This window comes from Abramis brama (assembly GCF_963993115.1).
Source record: "Abramis brama genome assembly, chromosome: 22".
In the NCBI taxonomy this organism is placed as follows: Eukaryota; Metazoa; Chordata; class Actinopteri; order Cypriniformes; family Leuciscidae; genus Abramis; species Abramis brama.
The window spans coordinates 28,985,795-29,006,590 of NC_139984.1; the positions used below are offsets into that span (position 1 = coordinate 28,985,795).

The 20,796-nt window shown below is 37.5% G+C and overlaps 2 protein-coding genes across 2 annotated transcripts in view; both read right to left on the reverse strand.

The window, feature by feature from the left end:
- Nucleotides 1-1,208: 1,208 nt before the first annotated feature.
- LOC311073831 (cytochrome P450 2B4-like) lies at nt 1,209-7,119 on the reverse strand. Its single transcript, XM_084099844.1, has 9 exons — nt 6,892-7,119; nt 6,572-6,731; nt 5,997-6,149; nt 5,520-5,680; nt 4,395-4,568; nt 3,959-4,100; nt 2,995-3,182; nt 2,781-2,922; nt 1,209-2,694 (listed from the first exon to the last, which is right to left on the reverse strand). Exons 1-9 carry the CDS (start codon nt 7,084-7,086, stop codon nt 2,510-2,512), a joined length of 1,500 nt encoding a protein of 499 aa, XP_083955970.1. The 5' UTR covers nt 7,087-7,119; the 3' UTR covers nt 1,209-2,509.
- A 493-nt stretch (nt 7,120-7,612) lies between these two features.
- tut4 (terminal uridylyl transferase 4) overlaps nt 7,613-20,796 on the reverse strand; it is a 35,983-nt gene continuing 22,799 nt past the window's right edge. Inside the window, exons 20-30 of the mRNA XM_084099843.1 lie at nt 20,597-20,710; nt 20,127-20,204; nt 19,772-19,949; nt 17,791-17,838; nt 17,592-17,674; nt 16,696-16,811; nt 16,457-16,611; nt 15,456-15,559; nt 11,629-12,190; nt 9,155-9,307; nt 7,613-8,156 (exon numbers count right to left, since the gene is read on the reverse strand). Of these exons, the coding sequence (XP_083955969.1) occupies nt 8,074-8,156; nt 9,155-9,307; nt 11,629-12,190; nt 15,456-15,559; nt 16,457-16,611; nt 16,696-16,811; nt 17,592-17,674; nt 17,791-17,838; nt 19,772-19,949; nt 20,127-20,204; nt 20,597-20,710 (1,674 nt within the window). The 3' untranslated portion in view covers nt 7,613-8,073. The remainder of the gene's footprint in view (nt 8,157-9,154; nt 9,308-11,628; nt 12,191-15,455; nt 15,560-16,456; nt 16,612-16,695; nt 16,812-17,591; nt 17,675-17,790; nt 17,839-19,771; nt 19,950-20,126; nt 20,205-20,596; nt 20,711-20,796) is intronic.

The following is a 20,796-nucleotide window of genomic DNA, read 5'->3' on the forward strand; positions in this document are numbered from 1 at the left end:
CGCTTAATCATTTTAACACATTCACTAAAGTTAAAACGTGTCGGTTCAGTAAAATGATTCGCATCCAAATGAGTCATGTAGCCTACATGTTAGTTTCGATACGTTTAAATGCCAGAAGCGGTGTTTAACGTCTTCGTTCAAAGTAGGTTGATATATTTTGCTTGTATTTTACTGATCGATTCAATAGTCACGGGTCAGTGACTACTTCAAATGAACGGAATTTCGCTTTAATAATTAAAAAGATCGGTCACATGATCGCCGTCGTTAAAGATGACACAGAACGGCACCGGAGGTTCGGGTTTCATGACACTTTACAGTGCAGTGCTCGCTAAAGGAGCACCAGCATCATCCGATACAAGTGAGTAAACGACAGTGACATTTTACTACTTATTAAACTTTTATCCAAAGATCTTCTCGAGTTATCTCGACAGTTTAGCTAACTTACACACTTAGTAAGTCTGTGAGGGTAGTTTATGAATCAAAATTGTTCCATGGTTACCTTTTTGTAAGGGGACATTTCAATCTACATGTAGACTGAAATGTCCCCTTTCAAAAAGGTAACCATCTTTACGTTAATATCCCATACCAACTTTTATTACAAAATTGCAATTATGCTGTTGTTGTGCATGTTATACTGTTTAATGTAGGACAATAATATCCATCCACCCATCAATCAGGACTCAGGGGTGCTGAACGGCTACGCATCTGTCCGCCAGCTCTTGGCATCTATGCCTGATGTGATGATACTACAGGGATTAGGAGGTGTCCAAACATTCCTTGTCCCCGCAGACACTAAACTACAGCACAGGACAAGTCTAGACTCTGGAGTGGTAGCCAGTGTTTAGGGATAAGTTATCCCTCAATACTCTGCTGTCTGAAACAGGACATTTGACCAGATGACCAAAGCAACCGCTACAAATGTGAACATTTTCCATCACTAAACGGTGACCTCTGCAACCTGGTCTGGATGACCACAGACAATAGCAGTACTATGGATTCATGGATTTTTCACCTTTTTTTTTTTTTTTTACACTTTTGACCAGATTAAGAATTTTACTATAAAATATATAATAAGAAATCGCTGTGTTTACATCTTTGAAGACCACAAAAGCACTTAATTCTTGTATGTGGTCACGCACAAATGCACAAATCAGGAAATTAGGATCTTCAAATGTTTTAAAAGAAATGTTCACAAGAATTAATTTTTTAATAAGATTTATTTTATTACATTTGCATACAATACAATACATGCATCCTGCTAAAATGACACTGTAGGTTTGATAAAATATTGTCAAAAAGGATCTGCATTAAATAAAAACTTTGATTTTAAAGCATTTGTGTTTTTTCTCCACTCATATGAATAGATTTTTGGGGGCATATAGATATAGTACTATTACGTACATGATGCATGAACTCAACCAGTTTCAAACATGCACACTAATACCCCTTTTCCACCAAGGCAGAGCTGGTGCTAGTTCGGAGCCAGAGCCTAGTTTCAAATCGGTTCTTTGTTTTTCCACCGCCAAAGCACCAGCTCCGAACCAGTAAAACTGGTTCTTAAGTAGCACCAAATCATTGCAGGGTCTAGAACGGAGCCAAGAAAGAACCGCTTGCGTCAGGGGCTGGGGGCGGGGTTACCGTGACCAACAAGACGAATAGAAACTTGTGACCGCCATTTTTAAATAGCAGCTAGTCGAGCTAATAGCAGCTCGATTATAATATCCGTCTATGTAAGTTACGGCGAGCTGCACGAACGCGTTGGATTCCGATGTATTTTTGCAAACCCATGAGCATCCATAGTATTGCAACGTCCGTTATTGTTGATGGCTTGTTCGAGATGCATCGGAGCGGCGAGGACCGATCGGAGCTGCGGGAGTGTTTGGAGAGCATACGACTCCTTGTGCTTTTAGATCGCTATCGCAGTGCTTTGATGTCATGCGGCGATCGATCTGCGAGAAGCCGATGCATCTCGAACAAGCCTGGCGTGTTTGTGTTTGGCGCTACCGCACTAGCGGTTGCTGGGCAACATGAGACGTATACAGTGACGTAAGATCTGGCTCTGTTGTGGCTCTCTAGCCGGTGGAAAGGCAAACCGGTTCTTAGTAAGCTCGTCAGTCGAACCAACTCTGAACCAGCTTTGGCTCTGGCTCTGAACCAGCACCCGGTTCTTGTTGGTGGAAAAGGGGTATAACAGGGTGTGTGTGTTACAGCTCCACGTGAATAGCCATACATCTAGTTTAGACCTGTCCAGGCTTGTCTGTAGTAAGCTATCACATGAGAGATTACATCACGAGAGAAACAAAGCTTTACAGTGGTATTACAACACTGCAGTAATTTATTGTGATATTCAGGGTTTACACTTTACAACAAATAGTACAGCATCCATAACTATTCATCTAGAATATAATTCCTTAGCTAAAATATTAACATCAAGTTTTAAAGACGTCTAAACCAGCTACGGAAGCTTTGGAAACTCCATTAATGCAGGAAAGGTTACTGATGGTCAATCTTAGGAACTTCGGCTGTGGCAGATGATGTTGTATGGCTTAGGAGAGCGGACCACACTAGCAACCCCATTCATGTCTGGCTGCGGCTCACCAGGTGGCCAGGAGAAACGAATCCGCTGTAAGAGAGAAGTGACGAAGACGAAGAGCTCCATCTTAGCTAGAGTCTCCCCAAGACATAGCCTCGGACCTGATAAATAGAGATAAAACACAATGGGTTTTAACCTAGTTGGCTTTGCTCTTGGTCTACTGCTATCGTAGTCACAGGCGACTCACCCAAGGAGAAAGGGAGGAAAGACTCTGGTTTGAAGAATTGTCCATTATCGTCTAAGAAATTCTCTGGGTTAAAAGTGTCTGGATACTTCCAGTGCTCCTTATCACTTAAAATTGCTGTTAAGTTAGTCAGTATCTCGGTGCCCTAGAAAGAAGATGTTTGTTAGTGGAACAATTTCAATCAAGAAAAACAACACATACCGGCTCCATTCATTACCTTGGGAATGTCGTATCCTCGTAGTTTTGTGGGCTGAGTGGTTTCATGCATCACGCCAGATGGTACAATGTTGCCAAAGCGCTGAAACTCATGAACAGTGGCATTTGTGTACGGTAGTTTGTCACGATCATCCATGCTGGGAGAGCGGTCGTAACCCAACACCTGAACAATCTCCTCGTGACATCGCTCTGTAACGTCATTAATGTGCATGTGTGTACGTTTCTCAGTGTTAAAACACAACAAGAAAGCAACTGGAAGGTTAACTTAATGAAACACTGTGGCGCTTTAAAAGCTTACTCTAACTCAAACAATGGTGTGTTTGGGATGGGGCTACCTGTGTGCTACAAGGAAAATCTGTATAAACCTAGTTGCGTTTACAAATTATGTAATATATTTTCCAATTCAGCATTTCCATTTGGCTACTTAAAGCTCAAAACTTGTACTCTAGAGCTTTGAAGCAAAATAAAAAAACAATATTACAGAGCAGAACTCTTCATTGCGGAAAAAAAAAACCCAATTGGGGAACCATGAACTTGCAACTGGTAAAATACACATTTGTGCATATGTAAGACACATCATTGCAAGATTGTTTTGCATACGCAAGAAGGTTTGACATCAATAAGACCAAATGTCTTGGTGCATCCCAAAACCAATCATGACATGCCAAGCCATGTTTGAATATGCACAAATGAGATTCGAGAGCTGTGAAGGGGATTTTCAGTGAATAATGACTAAAATTTGGTCTGTTTCTTAAAGCAATTGACTGGTAGAAGACAGAATTAAAATGCAGAAAACCCTTAAAATGCATGCAAAAAGAACAGAACAGAACACTTTACTTATCACCTTTATATCTCCATTTATGCACTTGGCAGATGCTTCGATCCAAAGCGAATTACAGAGCATGCAAGATATACATTTATCAGTTCATGCATTCCTGTTAACATGCAGTGTTAATCCTAAGTACCTTGTACATCTGGGTTTTGTGCCAAGTAGATGAGCCCCCATCTGATGGTGGTCGATGTGGTGTCGGTTCCAGCAAGGAACAAATCAGCTATTGACATAATCATGTTCTCCTCGTGAAACGTGGAGTCCTCGTTGGACTTTTGCTGCTCCAAGGAAAACAGAAAGCATTTTAATTGAGCCATGCGTATCTAGTTATCTAGCAGCCTACCGTGATTTCACCTTGTAGGATATTGTTGGTCCTGGAACAAAATTCCTATAAGGGTTAGAAATGGAATTGGGGCATGAAGAACCTTCAAATTTAAGGGGTAGTTCGTAACAAAAGACGTTCATCCAAGAACATGTGTTACTTGGGAAAATCGCTGCCACCTTTCCAAATAGTAACTACATCAAAGAATGGATTAAACAGTTTCTAGAACGGTTGGTTGTGATGATCTCACTTTCTCAATCTCCAGCAGGTAGGCATCAATGAAGTCTCGTGGACTGTCTGGATCCAGAGTTTCTCGGTGTGCTTTGACTGATTCCCTGAAGAAACCCTTCAACTCTTCGCCGTTCTGATAGATTTTCTGGTGTGGCCCTGGGAAATGTTTGATGATGGGAAGCAAGTTAAACACCTGGAAAAGAAAAAGGCTACAGATAACTATGCAGCATTAACAGCAGAAGTTTAGTTTCAACCTGCTCCTAAACACCTGCCTAGAATTTTCTTCCAATTCTGAATGAGTACGCAGGATGATTTTCACATAGTTTTGAAGCAAATATTCTAGGCTACCTGATAAAATTTTCAAAAGTCTTGTGAAGAAATAATCAGTATGGATTTCATGACCTTATTTCAGTGACATTTTTTCACAAACCACGCATAAACTTCATTAACTCAAAACTACAAACTTTTACATACATGCTGCTGACATATTATTGTAGTAGAGTTTGTGCTAAATACAGTGTAATCAGACTTTAGCTATGAAAATGTCACAAGTAACAGAAATAAGCACAAATGTCAGAGCATGTCAGAACACCTCCAGGACCCAGAAAACACCTCAGACCCCAGAGGGTTAAAGAATAAGAGGTTAAATAATAACAACAACTTTAATGGAGTCAGATTAATTATATTGGAGTCAGATAAATATTTGAATTATACACGTCATCCTTCAACTGCCTTTTGTTCCGATTATTGGTTCAAGATAGCAGCGTAAGCTTCCAGCCTTACGAAGGTGGACTTCCAGGATCAGGATTGGACTCTGGTCAGGTAGTTCCCTTTGTGGCATACAGCCTTATTCGACAATCAAATTGTTTGTTGATGGTTTTAACGAGCAAATACACAAAATTGGAGACAACCTTGATGTAGGTAGTGTTGGTGATGAAAATGACAGCCATTTACAGCAAAAAAGCAACAGGGGCACTTACTTTCAGAAAGCTGAGGTTTTGATGCGGCACAAATGTGACCGCTGGTAAGGTTTAGCACATTATTGCTAAAGATTAACGATGCAATGTGTCGACAACCTATGGGAATGCAGACAGTAGAGCAAGATCCGGTTGGATCAAAAAACATTTTTAACACTTGATCATACCTCCCCAACAAGTGACCCTGTATGATTGATGTTCTCCTTCAGGATGTCCAGAAGGTATGCGAAGCGCTTGTTATCGTAGTCAAACCGATCCCCAAAGACGATGGAACAGATAATGTTGGAAACACCATTCTGTATTGGGTGTTGGGGGTCGAAAGGCTTGCCTTCAACAAAGAAAACCTTGTGTTAGTTTTTGGCAAGGAGTATTTTAAAAGTTTAAAAATAAACTCCACATGTTGAAATTATAGCTGGCTTGCTGAATAACACATTTGGTTTAATGACATTTGAAGCTAACCTGAACACTAAGGCACAATAGGACTATGCACTTGAAATGTTTTGGCTAAGAATTCATGTCAACATACTTGCAAGAGCATGTTTGAAGTTTGTTTAGAACTTGACTCAAGTACGAGATGGGACATGACAAGAGTACAGCACCTCTAACCATTGAAAACATATTCACAGGTTAAAATCCTCAATAACCTTCTGATTTGAGCATTTCAGAAAGCAGGTAACTGCTTTCCTCTGTCACACGTTCCTCCACAGATTTCTTTCCCAGGCCAAAGTTTCTGAGCGTGTGCAGAGCAAACCGTCTCTGCTGCCTCCAGGTGTGACCAAATGTGACCATTATTATACCTGATGGAAAGAGAACAGAAGAGGAAATACACAGACAAGTTGAACAAAGAAAGACAGACAACCTAAACAGATGCATAGGTCTACCAGCCCCAAACATCTTGACCAAGACCATGTTGACCTCAGCCTCATTGGCTGATAGATTCCCAGGTCTAGACTAACAGTAGACTGCTTGAGGCCCAGATCCAAACCAAGACCACATTTATGCAGTCTTGAGAGGTTTCAAGTATCAACTTCACTGGCTGGTTGCTCCACTGATCAAGACTAGCTTCAGAAGACTTTAAAAACCACGTAAGAAACTTTTAGCTTAATTTTCCAGCAGGGCTAGTTATGGCAACTATCAACAATTATTTCCCTTTTTCCATTTCATCAAAACTTGGATGTACAGTACTAGTACCCTACAATTAATACAATGTATTACTGACCATATCCATTACTGATCCAGTTTGGAAGTGGTAGAGGTGGCCTTCCTGAAAAAGATGAAGCATTTTGGACCAGGGCTTCTTTCGTCACCTGGATTGTATTGAGGAGTATCGCTGGCTTCCTCCCGAGATAAAAAGTGGTCATCTCTCCATACTGAGGCATCTACTCAGAGAACATTTCACAGCACTTCAACACAACTTAAGTGGTTTAGACATCATCTCACTTGCAAGCGAAGTCAACATAGCTCAAGCACAAGGAGAACATAAGATATCTTTGCACAAAAACAAAGACTCTGTAAAATAAGCTCAAAGCAATGACTCACTGATCTCAGAAACTCCATTGGGTTCTTCAGAAAATATGGTATGTTACCCACAAAAGGTAGAGGTCTGGGACCAGGAGGAGTTTGACCTCTGTGGGAATTAATCCTGATGATCTCGAACAGAACCAGAAAGATCAAGCCCAGAAACAGAGCCAGGCCAACAGAGGCCAGGTCTAACTTCATGAGAGTTGCCCACATGATTGCTTTCAAGACAAACAGAAGAGCAGCGGACGACTGTGGGCTTTATAAACAGAGCGAAAGAGGGAGGAGAGTAAGTTTGACATGCCAGCTCATGCTTGTGAAATAGTTATATTAGTTATTACTATTAATGCTGCAAAGTTCTAAACAATCAAGATATGAAGAAGATCATACTTCTGCAAAACACAAATTTTCCCTTTATAAATATACTAGCTAGATATAAGGGAAGAAGTTAATGCACTGCAAAGTGGGGCAAGTTTAGTAAATAACTGACTAGCTCAAAGCTCTCTACGACATGACAGTGGAAACGGACAAGTCCACACCCTAATCTCTTCTTTGTTATTGATATTAGGCAAAAGGTCTAGAAAGGGGTGTAACGGTGACAGTAAAATTATAGCAAAGGTAAAGCACGAGTTTCCATTTCAGATTGTTGCATCATGTTATACATTTTGAAGCATAAAAAAAAAGAAAAAAAAAAGGTACTGGTAAAAAATATATTGAAAATAAAAGGCAACACAGCAGCATGTTGTTTTGCTTTTTCTTTATTTTATTTTTTTTGGTCTTTTCTTGTTTTTTTTTTCTGCTCTTTTTTGTCTGTTTTCTTGGTTTGCTATAGGGAAGATTTTGGCACTACATAATTGTCTTATTGGGTCGTTATGTTTGATTTTCCTATCTAAAGCCTTTGTCCTTATGCAAGCAAAATAGGAATACGGCTAATAAAAATAAAGTGAATACATTTTAAATCCTTATTTTACACATAAAATAAAAACACTTTTTTGGACCCCTCCAAAAATAGGGGTATTAAAATATTTGACATTTTGTATCACAAATCAATGTGATGAAACACACAGAAATAAAAGGAAAATAAAACATAAAAACTGTACAAAAATGATAAAATCCATTTTAAAAAGTTTCCAAATGATGCAAAGTTAGTCTTTTTTCTATAAGGACCTTGGGCATTGGTTTACAAAGTAAAGTGTCATTTCTTCATTTCTTCTGCTGAATGTAGTTGAGATTGCCGTGTCGGCCGTGTTGAATAAGTGGGTAATGTTGATTTGCCACCACTGAACCTGCAAGAGGAGAAGAAATGTGCGGTTATGAGCAGACACTTTTCTTGATTTCTCAGTGTAAAAACTATCAAGAAGAATGAATATTCAGAGTTAACTAGATGTCTATGGATAACATCTGTTGTACACATCAAATAATTACAACAGGACAAATAACATAAACAGCAATGTCCTGAAAACATATCCAGGTCATAATCAAAAATAAGTAAATTAAATACTATTCTACATAAAGAGAATGAAGCCAACTTTTACCAACATTATAGTCACCATGAAATCAAAATTGACAATTCTTATTTCTTTATGGAAGATTGCTATATTTATTTGTGCACATCTTTTCAATTTTTTTTTTTATTCATGTCCCTCGTAAACTTGAATCAAAATAACTTTCTATCTCTCTTGCAGTGACATCTCTTCTCTTCTCTGATGATGTGGGTGGGGCAACCTGTCACTCACATGAGCTCCACCAATAGCAAACCACAACCATCCATCAGTTCCCCAAGACCCGCCCTACATTTGTTCGTTCGAGAAGCCGTTTCACTCGGATATATACGTCACAATAGGGACGAAAAGACTATCACAACTTCCATTTCCATTTCATGATGACTTTATTTTAAATTATTTTGTATTGTGACATTAAGACAATTATGCAGGACTACTCTAAAATAATAAAATATAATAAAAAGGCAACACATCATGTTGGTTTGCGTTTTCTTGATTTTTTGGTGCTTTCTTTTTTTTTGCTCTTTTTTTGTTGTCTTTCTTGGTTTGCTATAGGAAAGGTCTTTGGCACAACATAATTGACTTATTGGGTCGCTATGTTTAATTTGCCAAGCTAAAGCCAAAATAAATTAAATAAATTAAAAAATAAAATATATGCAAACATGTTTCATGTTGACAGAAATTGAAAATTCCATGGTTACTTTGGACATTAAATACAGACATATGCATAAAGTTTGAATGTTTTATCCTAACATGTCCCACAAACATAAGAGAACAGGTACCTTGTGAGATGAAGGGTTTGTTGGGCTGCTGCATGTAGGGCGGCAGACGGTAGGGCATGAAGGATGGAGACAGGGAATACGGAGCAGCACCGCCGTGCTCCCAGGATCGAGAGCCCGGACTCACACCCCCAAACTGAGATGGGAAATTAGGATCTGAGATGGAGAGAGAGAACCATGAGCAAATGGCTCAGTAATAACAGAGATGAAAATAAACAACAGAAGGACTCAGAATCGTTAAACTGTCACTCACCACTATGAAACCACAAGCTTTCATTGCCACCTTCTTTATTGAAACTAGTCTTAAACTAGCTATAGCTTGGGCTGTTTGTGAGTAATAGACATCATTATGCCATTAAATGTGCCTTGAATGTAAGGACAACCAAGGTTTCATTAGACTGTGGTTTCAAAGCGTTACAGGGTCCAGGGATTCGTTTTTAACTAGTTTCCAGTGCTCAGTCTAACAGATGTGGAGTCACCCGTGCACCCAATACACCTGTGAGACTTACCTGAGCTCACCAACACCACCTGCTCTCAGTAAACAGACACCAAACTCATCTCACTGATTCATCAAATCAGAGCTAATAGTCATGCTGGATGAGCGTACTTAAGGTTACGATACTACTGGTTAATAATTGAAAAATTAAGCATCTTATCTGTCCTATCTGGACATTTTGCGTATGAAATATTACCTTGACATTTTACCTAGTCATTGCATTTTGATTACATATTAGAAAATTTACAACAATTAAATTTTTTACAATTTTATTAAAAGTTTCTAAACTGTACCAACAGAATGAACGTCCCTCATCAATATTTTATCATTTTTCCTTGTGTTTATTTAGTGAAAAGTTCTTACTAAAATTAACCAGATTATTTATTAATTATGAAATAAAAATGTGTGTTATCGGTTATCAGTTTTATTAGTTAAATAAATAAATAATAAAATCAAATCTTATAATATTATTAATATTAATATGCAAATATTTACAGTTGTATCTTGCAAATGTAGTTTTTTTCAATTTAAATAATTATTTAATTATTTAATATATAAAGAAAATTAGATTCTGTTTTATTACAGTAGGGTACTAATTAGGTGTTATGTGCTTAATTGACATGAAAATGTCACAATGTAAAAAAGGGTCCAAAAAGTAGGCTTCATTTTCTTTCTTTTTTTTGTCCTTTTGATTGTGAGGATGAAATATTATGGTCATACATTTTGATGACAGATTAGAAAAACAAAATGATTTTGCACTGACTGTGTACTAAATACCACGGACAATTGCTAATAAAGTAAATAGGGTCATTTTTAATTCATGAGTAATATGACACCTGTAATATGACTATTCAATTTCATTAAATTCAAAAAAATATGAGGAAAAATTGGGGAAAAAATTAACACACAGATAGCAGCTCTGTTCCAAAACTTAGTGAGCTGCCTACATATGATTTAAGGGATTATTAAAATTACACAATCATATTGTATCCATTGTAAAGTTAACAATCTCAGAATGCACTATGAATTTACTACGCATATGATCATTCTAAATGTTTTTTTATTTTTTTTTATCTAAAGCACTTTGAATTACCATTGTGTAAGAGATGTGCTATGAAAAATAAACTTACCTTGCCTATGCTGAGTGAAAAAATATATCAAAGCAGAACTTCAAATTAAAGTTAAAAATGATAGCGATTATATTAAAAATAGACAATTTACCCAATGTTACGTGTTATTTATTTGGATAATTATTATATTAAATATTGTCCACTTAAAGGTGCTCGAAGCGATGTTCGGTGACGTCACTTCTTCTTGACGTTCGAAGTATTGTCAAACAAAACGGAGGCTAGCTCGACCCTCCCTCCTCCTCATCCCGTCCCCTCCCCCTCCCTTCAGTGCTTCCAGAAACAGTCATGAATGCGCATTTCTTAAATGTGTGTGTTGGCCATATCAAAATTCAAAAGAATATAATTCTAACGTTAGTCGTTGTCTAGGCCATCTCTCTTCTAGCTTACATTACACACTAACCCCCCCCACCCTAAATCATTCTTGTCGGTTATTGGCTGGAACAATGTTTGTGGTCCAGGCTGGGCCAGTTTGTTTTTGTTGCCGTTTGTGGAGCCTGGGCTGTCTACAGAGACTGCGTTTTTTTACAGTGTGTTAAGGGGACAGGCAGCTAGCGGATAGTGAGGAGATGTTTGCTGTCTGTGACAAAAAATGTTTTTGGCCTAAAAAACTTGTGACATCGCTTAGAGCACCTTTAAAGCTGTTTATAGCACAAACTGATGATCTATACACAGTTATTGAACTAAACTGAATCAACACTAAACTGACTTTAGCTGAACAATGACATTTGTCTTTTTCACAGCAGAATTTGTCTCATATTTGATGAAGTTTGCATCATTGATTCTGTTATTTTGAAACTAGCACGTTTGTATTCGTGCTGCCAACACATACTGTGAGAACCACGTGTGTGTACCTGTCTTGTTTACAGTGCCATTTCCCACCAGTGGCCCTGGATTGAGATGGTGATTGTGCCAGGGGTGCCCCCTTTCTCTGCCCGGGCCGCCCACTCCACCAGCCACCCGTCCCGCCGATGGCTGAGCGAAGATGATGCTGGGGTCGTTCAGGTTCATGGGTGCGGGATTCACCGGCTGCCCGTTCCCGCCGCCTCCTCGGACGGCAAACTTCAGGCCCGGAGAGGACGGGTGGCCGGAGGCCGTGGGCGCCCCGGAGCCCTGGATGAGAGGGCCGTGGATGGGCCAGGAGCCCGAGGTCAGGGGCGAGTGAGCCTGCTGGGGGTGAGCGGGCAGAAGGCCCAGTGCAGAGAGCCCGGCGTGGTACTGGCCCGGGTGGGAGTGTGGAAAGCTGAAGATGGGAAGCTGGACCTGGGGAAGCTGCTGCTGCTGAGATTGGGAGGGTTTGGACAGGCCAGAGGAGGTAGAGGAGGAGGAGGAAGGCTTGCTGTTCTGGGGAGAGACCGACCCCTGGCTGTATGGAGACGGCTGAGGAGAGTATGGAGGAGTCTGACGCGCATCAGACTGGGTGGAAACACACACAGAAAAAGATTCAAGGGTCAGTCTGCACAAAAATGATAATGAAAGAATACAAATAAATGTGCTGTTGTTGGGTTATATTGAAAATTTGTTATACATTTACAGTGATTTTGATACCAGTATCATGCTAATATCAATGTACCATCATAGTAGTTTTTGTAAGTCATTATGTTTAAGTAGAGTAAAAGTTTCTGAAAACTGTGCCAGGATGTTTAATTCATGCCCTTATTTCAAGAAAATGAATTACTGAAAATGCATATATTATTTATTAATTATATTAGAATTGTATCACACACACACATGGTATACAAGTACAATTCTTTTTTAGTAATTTTCACAAAATATATATTTTTTTTATTGAAAAAAGAATTATATATTATTTGTGAAAAGTAATTTCTAAAAGTAATTATATGAAGTCATTCTAATTATAAATAAATAATATAGTATAAATACAACTAAATACAAACTTTAAAAAATTTATTTTTAAATTAAGTGAATTAAATTAAGTGAAGCTAAATCTACTTGGAAACAATGGATGTTGAAGGAGATGGATTTATAATCCCTTCTCTTGTATTATACAATTAATTGGAAAATTATAGTTTTCTTAAAACCAGTGTATCTATTCGGATATTTCTGTTTCTGACCCATATCAGTGTTTGCTCATTTAGCCACCCTTCCAGAGAATATTAACCTGTTTTGTAATGAATTAATTTGCTCATACAACCAAATTATTCAAGAGTCTAGAGATATTTTGTAGAAACAGAATTGTCAGTTTGAACTTTATTCCTATTCACTCTATTCTGCTGTTTTTATGATAGCTTGTAAAGACAACTGTGTCTATGCTCATTAAGATCAATAACACACTACATGTATCCACTAACGCATATGCATACTTGGTATGTTTAATTCTTTTTAGGGTTTAAAGCACCATTGATCTAGCCTAGAAATCTAGACGCACCCTAGCGGCAGCAAAATGTATTTTGCAGCCAGGGCAGTCTAGCAACTCTCCATAAACTTTGGAGCTGCAAAAACCTAAACTGGGTCAGGCCAATCACGTCATGTATAGAGTAGGCGGGAGGGGCGGGCTTAACATATGACGACAGAGTTGCGACGGTTACCTGGCTGCGACTTGAAAACAAAGAATGACGGCTGCTGGCGAACATCTTTCGAATCGGCTTGGAGTTAAGTTTTTCTTTGAGAAAAGAGCAAAGAACGGCACTTAAGTCATTCTTTAAAAAAGGAAGATGTGTTCGTCGTTTTGCCGGCCAGATTCAAAAGTTGAATCTATCAACTAGCTCCGCTGTTGGGAAAACGCTCTGGTTGGTTGAAGCGCTGTCCTATTGCGTGCAGAGGGAATTTGAAAGACAGCCGTTTATCCCGCCCCTCGGATTGAGCCGTGTCTATGGTGAGTTGCCAGACTAAACATCTTGATGTAGGTCTGGCTTGCCAGGCTACCATTGATCACTATATGTTAAACTATGACTGTGAATCGTGTGTAGAATTTTTTTTCAGTGCTCTGTGCTCTTCTGTTCCAGTGAATTCCTGATAAAAACTCAACCTTCGCCTATATCTAATTGAGCTTGCAGCAGTTGTTTTATTATTATTAGAGGCATGTGACCATGCGTAAGGAATCTACAGGAGAGTTCAAAATTAGGTCAATTCAAAAGGCTGTCAATTCGAAGAGTCATTCAAAAGGCTATGGTTAAAGTCCCCCTGTGGTGATCAAGCTTTTAATGTTGTTTATATGTCTCTGTAGTGTTTTTAATATGCTTTAAAGGGATACTCCACTTTTTTTGGAAATAGGCTCATTTTACAACTCTCCCAGAGTTAAACAGTTGAGTTTTACCGTTTTCGAATCCATTCAGCCGATCTCCGGGTCTGGCGGTACCACTTTTAGCATAGCTTAGCATAGATAATTGAATCGCACAAGACCATTAGCATCTGTCTCAAAAAAATGACCAAAGAGTCTCGATATTTTTCCTATTTAAAACTTGACTCTTCTGTAGTTACATCGTGTACTAAGACCGACGGAAAATGTAAAGTTGCGATTTTCTAGGCTGATATGGCTAGGAACTATACTCTCATTCCTGCATAATAATCAAGAAACTTTGCTGCCATACCATGGGTATGGCAGGCGTAATGATATGACGCAGCGCCTGAAAATAGGCTAACTTCCATCAACATAACCAACGTGACAACCTGCTTGCCGGCTGAAACTACACAAACTTAGTCCCGGTCACGTTGGAAGTTACCGAGCTGGGGACTATTTTCAGGTGCTGCGTCATATCATTACGCCTGCTGGACTCATGGTACGGCAGCAAAGTTTCTTGATTATTACGCAGGAATGAGAGTATAGTTCCTAGCCATATCAGCCTAGAAAATCGCAACTTTTAATTTTCCGTCGGTCTTAGTACACGATGTAACTACAGAAGAGTCAAGTTTTAAATAGGAAAAATATCGAGACTCTTTGGTCATTTTTTTGAGACAGATGCTAATGGTCTTGTCCAATTCAATGATCTATGCTAAGCTATGCTAAAAGTGGTACCGCCAGACCCGGAGATCGGCTGAATGGATTCGAAAACGGTAAAACTCAACTGTTTAACTCTGGGGGAGTTGTAAAATGAGCCTATTTCCAAAAAAAGTGGAGTATCCCTTTAAGACAAACCATGTGCAAATTCATCAGTCAACACCATTGCTGAGTATTTTCTCCTTAAAACTGCAGTGAACCAAAGACAGTCTCAAAAACACGGTTTGAAATCGCTGGTGTTTCTGACGTCACAAACTACCTTGCAACCAATCAGATCAACGTGTGATTGTCAACGAGTGGATCTCTGAACTGTGTGAGTGAGTGGAGGCGGGTCTCATTTGCATATTCATAGAACCACGTATACTAAACGAGGCTAGGGTGTTGAGTTACATTCAAGCTATTTTAAGGAATGAAGAATTTTATTTCAAGGCAAAATGTTTAAATATGTCATTTTGGAGATCAAAGATGAGTTTTAAGGGATAAAAATATTGACAAAAAAATTCTCTCTATATCACCCAACCACAGCTGCCAGTAAAGGGTTTTGTTGACGGAAGTTAATCAATCAAAACTAACTTTAGCTGGACAATAACTATTCTAGAGCTGTTGTAAAACCAAAACAATCTCTGTTACTTTAATTTCCTATTATCACTGTAAAGCTGTTTTGAAACAATCTATATTGTTAAAAACACTATATAAATGAAGGTGACTTGACTTGTTTCTTACACATTCAGAGGACTGCCTGTTCCTCCCGACCCGCTCCTGGCCTGAAGCACCTTGAGGAATGGGGATGGACTGAGAGCTCGCCAGGGCCCGGACCATGTGAGGGACTGGAAATAAACCAGAGAAATCACAGTCAAACTCTTTTATATGCTGCCCCCTACAGGCCACAGATCGTGTCAAGACTGAGTTACAAAATCAACACTGATGATACAACATAAAACTCAATATAAATGTCTTATGCAAAATGTATAAAATTCATAAATATTTTTTGTCTATTTATCCAAGAATTTTTTTTATTATTTATTATAAATATTTATTTATTTAATATATTCATGAACTATAGTGGTTAATTATTAATAGTGAAAGGTAATTACTAAAAATAATTAGATTACGTATTAATTATAAATATATAATATTAATATAAATATAAATTTAAAAACTATTTTTACTGTATTTTAGTGCATCGCACATTTTAAATCTACTTGAAAAAACTGACAGAATAACTATAAAATAAAATAACATTTTAACTATATTTTGAATAAATAAGTCTATTTTTAGTAATTTACACAAAATAAAATAAAAATGATAACTGACATGGTATGTATAATATAATATATACAAAAATTACTAAAAATAATTATATTTAATAATAATATTGTAAATAAAATCTATAGTTTAATTAATTAAAAAATCTATTCATTAAAAATAATCATAAAAAAAGGATTTTAAAAATAAAAAGTGTAAAATAATCTTAATTGTAAGATTAATATTTACCTATTTACCATTTTTTATTTTTACAATTATTTGTATTTACTTATTATAAATATGTATTATATTAAATTATTTTATTAAATATATTCATGAACTGTTTGGGCTTATGAAAATGCTCTAGAGAAGCTGAATAAATTAATAAATAAATTTTCAAATTAAATAAATAAATAAATACATTTTCAAATTAAATAAATAAATAAATAAAATATGAAATAAATGAAGTTCAGCTGTACCTGGTCCAGGCGCTCCTCTCTGACGGAGGTGTTTGTAATCGGGACAGTCTCTCCTAACGTGACCCATATCGCCACACTGAAAACAGCGTCTTTCTCTGGGCTCTCGGTCCTCCTCCCTGATCTCCTCATCGCGCTCGTTCTCCTTTTTCTTCATTCTGAAAACAAAAAAGACAAACTAAGCACTTTGCGTCCTGTGCTATAAAAAGTAATAGTTTCTGCAGCATATGTGAACAGGGCACCTGCGCCTCTTCGGGCAGTCCTTCATATAGTGACCGATCTTCCCACAGATCCGACAGCAACGGTCATTAGGAGCCAATTCACCGTCTGTCAGAACCTTTGAGTCAAAGAAGTAATCCTGAAAGAGGGATAAAGAGGGTCTGAACGTGTACAGAAGGAGAGGTATGAAATTAAGGTCAAAGGGGTGGTGTAATGCCCTTTTCACAAGATGTAAAATAAGTCTCTGATGTCCCCAGAGTGTGTGTGTGAAGTTTTAGCTCAAAATACACCACAGATATTTTTATACAGCATGTTAAAATTGTCACTTTTTGAGGGTGAGCAAAAACACACCGTTTTTGTGTGTCTCTTTAAATGCAAATGAGCTGCTGCTCCCGGCACAGAGGGCGGAGCTACAACAGTTTGTGTCCTTTTACCTCACACAGACATGCACTGAAAGTTTCAAAAACTTTCAGCCTTTTATGTTCAAACCGGAGTCAGACAATGATGGAGAGACTCAAGCAGAAGTGACAACATGTAGAAGCAACAGGACATTTCTGAATGGTTAGTTGATGAATTTATTAAGCTTATGTGTAGTTATCTTCTAGTCATTGATTAGCATATTCTGTCTTGATAATCTATAAATCGTGTTCAGGGGGCGGGGTTTATGTAAATTCTAGGGTTGGTGATGTCACTAACCCGGGAGGAATGTCGTGTAGTCTCTACCAGCCGTTTGTTGTAGTCCTTAAAAAGTGATTTCTTTAAAAGCAAATATCTCCCTTTGCTTTAAACTTTGAGCGTCGTAACTTTACAGATGTTGCTTATGCTCAAACAGCAACAAAGTTAAAAAAGTGAAATCATAATCAACCACCCCTTTAATAGCGCTCTGTAGGGACTGATGATCTGTTTTAATGGGACTCACGGGCTCTGTTCCACGCTGAGGGTAAAACGGGGTGCCAAACAGCTTCCTGCCGTTGATGAAGGCCTTCATGATGAAGTTCGTCACTGTGTGGAGAAAGCAAAGAGAACAAGTTGGACTCAATCACCCGTATATTTACCAGAACTGCACTTCAGAACAGGGAAAAAAGCTTAATGGTGTGGAACGGGAGACTTTGGCTTACTTTTGCGCGAGACACCAGCCCCGAGATTGTGATTCAAGTCAAAGGGATCTGTCAAAAATAAAATAGTTATGTAAAAATAGAACATATGACATTTCACCTTACCAGGGGTCACGCAACATGTTTGTCTTGTTAAAATTAAATATTGCAAAAAAAATCTGAAATCAAAATAAAAGTGTCACATTCAGCGATGATAATGATGATAACTTTGGTCAATCTATCTATCAATAATTTTTCTTTGCGTATTTAATGAAATAACAAATAATAATAATAATAATAATAATAATATTACTTATAAATTAAAAATGAGATTTTTATATATATATATATATATATATATATATATATATATATATATATATATATATATATATATATATATATATATATATTTATTAGGGGTGTGACGAGACGCTTACTCCACGAGACGAGACGAGACACGAGATTGGGTTCACGAGAACGAGACAAGACGAGATTTTTACACAATTTTTAAGAAATCCTCAATGATGAAATATATGAATGGAAAATAGTCTTTTATTCAACTGAAAATCACAAAATGCAAAACAATTTAGGTGCATTTTGAAATCAACTTGTAATGAATGTTATTTTACTTCTATTTTAATGAATTCTATGCAGTAAAGGACATGCAAACACTGCAAAATGTTTTGCTATAAACTCTACCGTCTGGCTTCTCCCCTGTACGATTTCACATGAGAAATCGAACTCCTTTCCACAAATCGAACATAAAAAAAATAAAACAGTATAAATAAAATAAATATAAATAACTGAAATAACACTTTAAATGCAAACAGTGTGTATCCATAATCAAAGTACTGCTCTCTCAAAACTACATGTTCAAACAGAAACAAATTTTTTCTTCAAGCATGAAAAAGAGATAAATTAACTACACAGAACAGACTAAGATTATGGTCATGTTCTTTTTCAAGAATATAAGCATGTCGACGATTTCTGGCAGCAGTTGAGACCTTTGGGCAGTAACTAGGGCTGCACGATATGAGGAAAAGCTGCGATGTGCGATAACATTGTTTAATATTGCGATGTCGATATGACTTGTGATATGTGAATGTTAGCTATACTGTTCCCATGTCTTAGTGCTTTAATAGGTTCTTTGCGCGATATGTCAAATGTTTATTACCTGCCTGTTTCAGATTACACTATTTTAGCGCGATTTTGGCACGATCCGTTTCGTGGAGATTCGTAAAGGACAACGGGCGTCGGGACGCAAGATTCGATCGTTTCATTTCGTATAGTGTGTCATAGTGGGCGACAACCTACGCGTCTGCGATGCTTCAGGACATCACGACAGAAAGACTAGCATGTTTAATTCATCTTCAATACTAATTTCACCCTCACGCTCCATCACGCTGACATCACAACAACTCACGAGACAAAGTTTCACCTCGACGAGAAATCTCGTCGCGTTTTAATCTCGTCACACCCCTAATATATATATATATATATATATATATATATATATATATATATATATATATATATATATATATATATATATATATATATATTCTCATTTTTAATTTAATATTTTTCTTTGTGTATTTAGTGGTAATTATTAAAAATAATATACATATATGTAATACAATTATTTAAAATATATATTTTTTAATTTATCAATTAATAAGTAAATTATAAATAATATAAATATAAATTATAAAACTTTTTTTTTTTTTTTACTGTATTTTAGTGCATTAAACATTTTATATCTACTTGGAAACTATGGATGGAACAACTATAAAATAAAATGTATTATGTTTCCTGTTTTAGCTTTCTAAAAATGTATTTAATCTTTAAATTTTAAAAAAAAAGTTTGAGGAAGCCAGCTCTAGAAAAGCTGAGTTAAATAAAGGAATGGATAAATAAACAGAATAAATGACGTCTTGAGTGTTTCAGAACAGAGCGAGAGCAAATGTTTTGAGTCACTGCGTGCCGACGATGAGTTTCAAACCTTCGATTGCGATGCATTTGGACGTCCACTGTTTCTCAAAGGTGGTGAGGCGCTTGTGCTGGCGAATGGAGATGACGTGCTCTTTAAAATCAAACTCTTCTGTGTAGAAGCGCAGCAGGCCGAGCCACAGCTCCCCGACAGACTCCTGATTCTGATGGAGCTCCGGGAGCCGCCGCCGCTGGACACACAAAACACACACATTAACTCATGCATCTTGAGTGCACTTGAAAAAGCATTGGGATGCATTGTTTACACAGCATCCAAGTGAATAAACGCTAAATCAAACAGGCAGAATGAAACCTCCTTGAGACACAAACAAACATGCATTATCAGAAAACACGCATTATATGCTCACCAGCTCATCAAGGTCATTGAAGAAGTAAGCATTCCAGCCGTCCACCATCCTCTGAGGAACAGTGTTCCCATCAAATATCTGTAGAAGAAACACGACTCGAGCTGAACAGAACCATTCTAGCTACAGAGATACTTCGGCAACGCTTTACAATATATTAATTTCAACATTTACTAATGCATTATTAAAATCAAAGGTTGTATTTGTTAACATTAGTTAATGCACTGTGAACTAACATGCACAGCTGTATTTTTAACAACTAACATTAACAAAGATGAATAAATACTGTAACAAATGTATTGCTCATTGTTAGTTCATGTTTATTAATACATTAACTAATGAAGCTTATAGTAAAGTGTTACCGATATTTCTTAGCAACACAATCTTTTACTCACTCACAAAAAAAGCCATGTTATTATGGATTTTTGGACATTGTATAATAATAGCACTATTGCTAATGGTACTAATGTTACCTCTTGTAACACCGGGATGACTGGTGGTTGTCTCTGTTGTAGGAAATACAGCACCATGAGGATGTAAGCATAGGAGGAGAGACTCCCTCTCGAGGCATCGCCAATGTCACAGCGCTGACAAACACACACATTTACACATTATAGTGTGCATGTATTCAATACTATAGTACACAGTAGTTTCCTATGCAATGACATTTAAT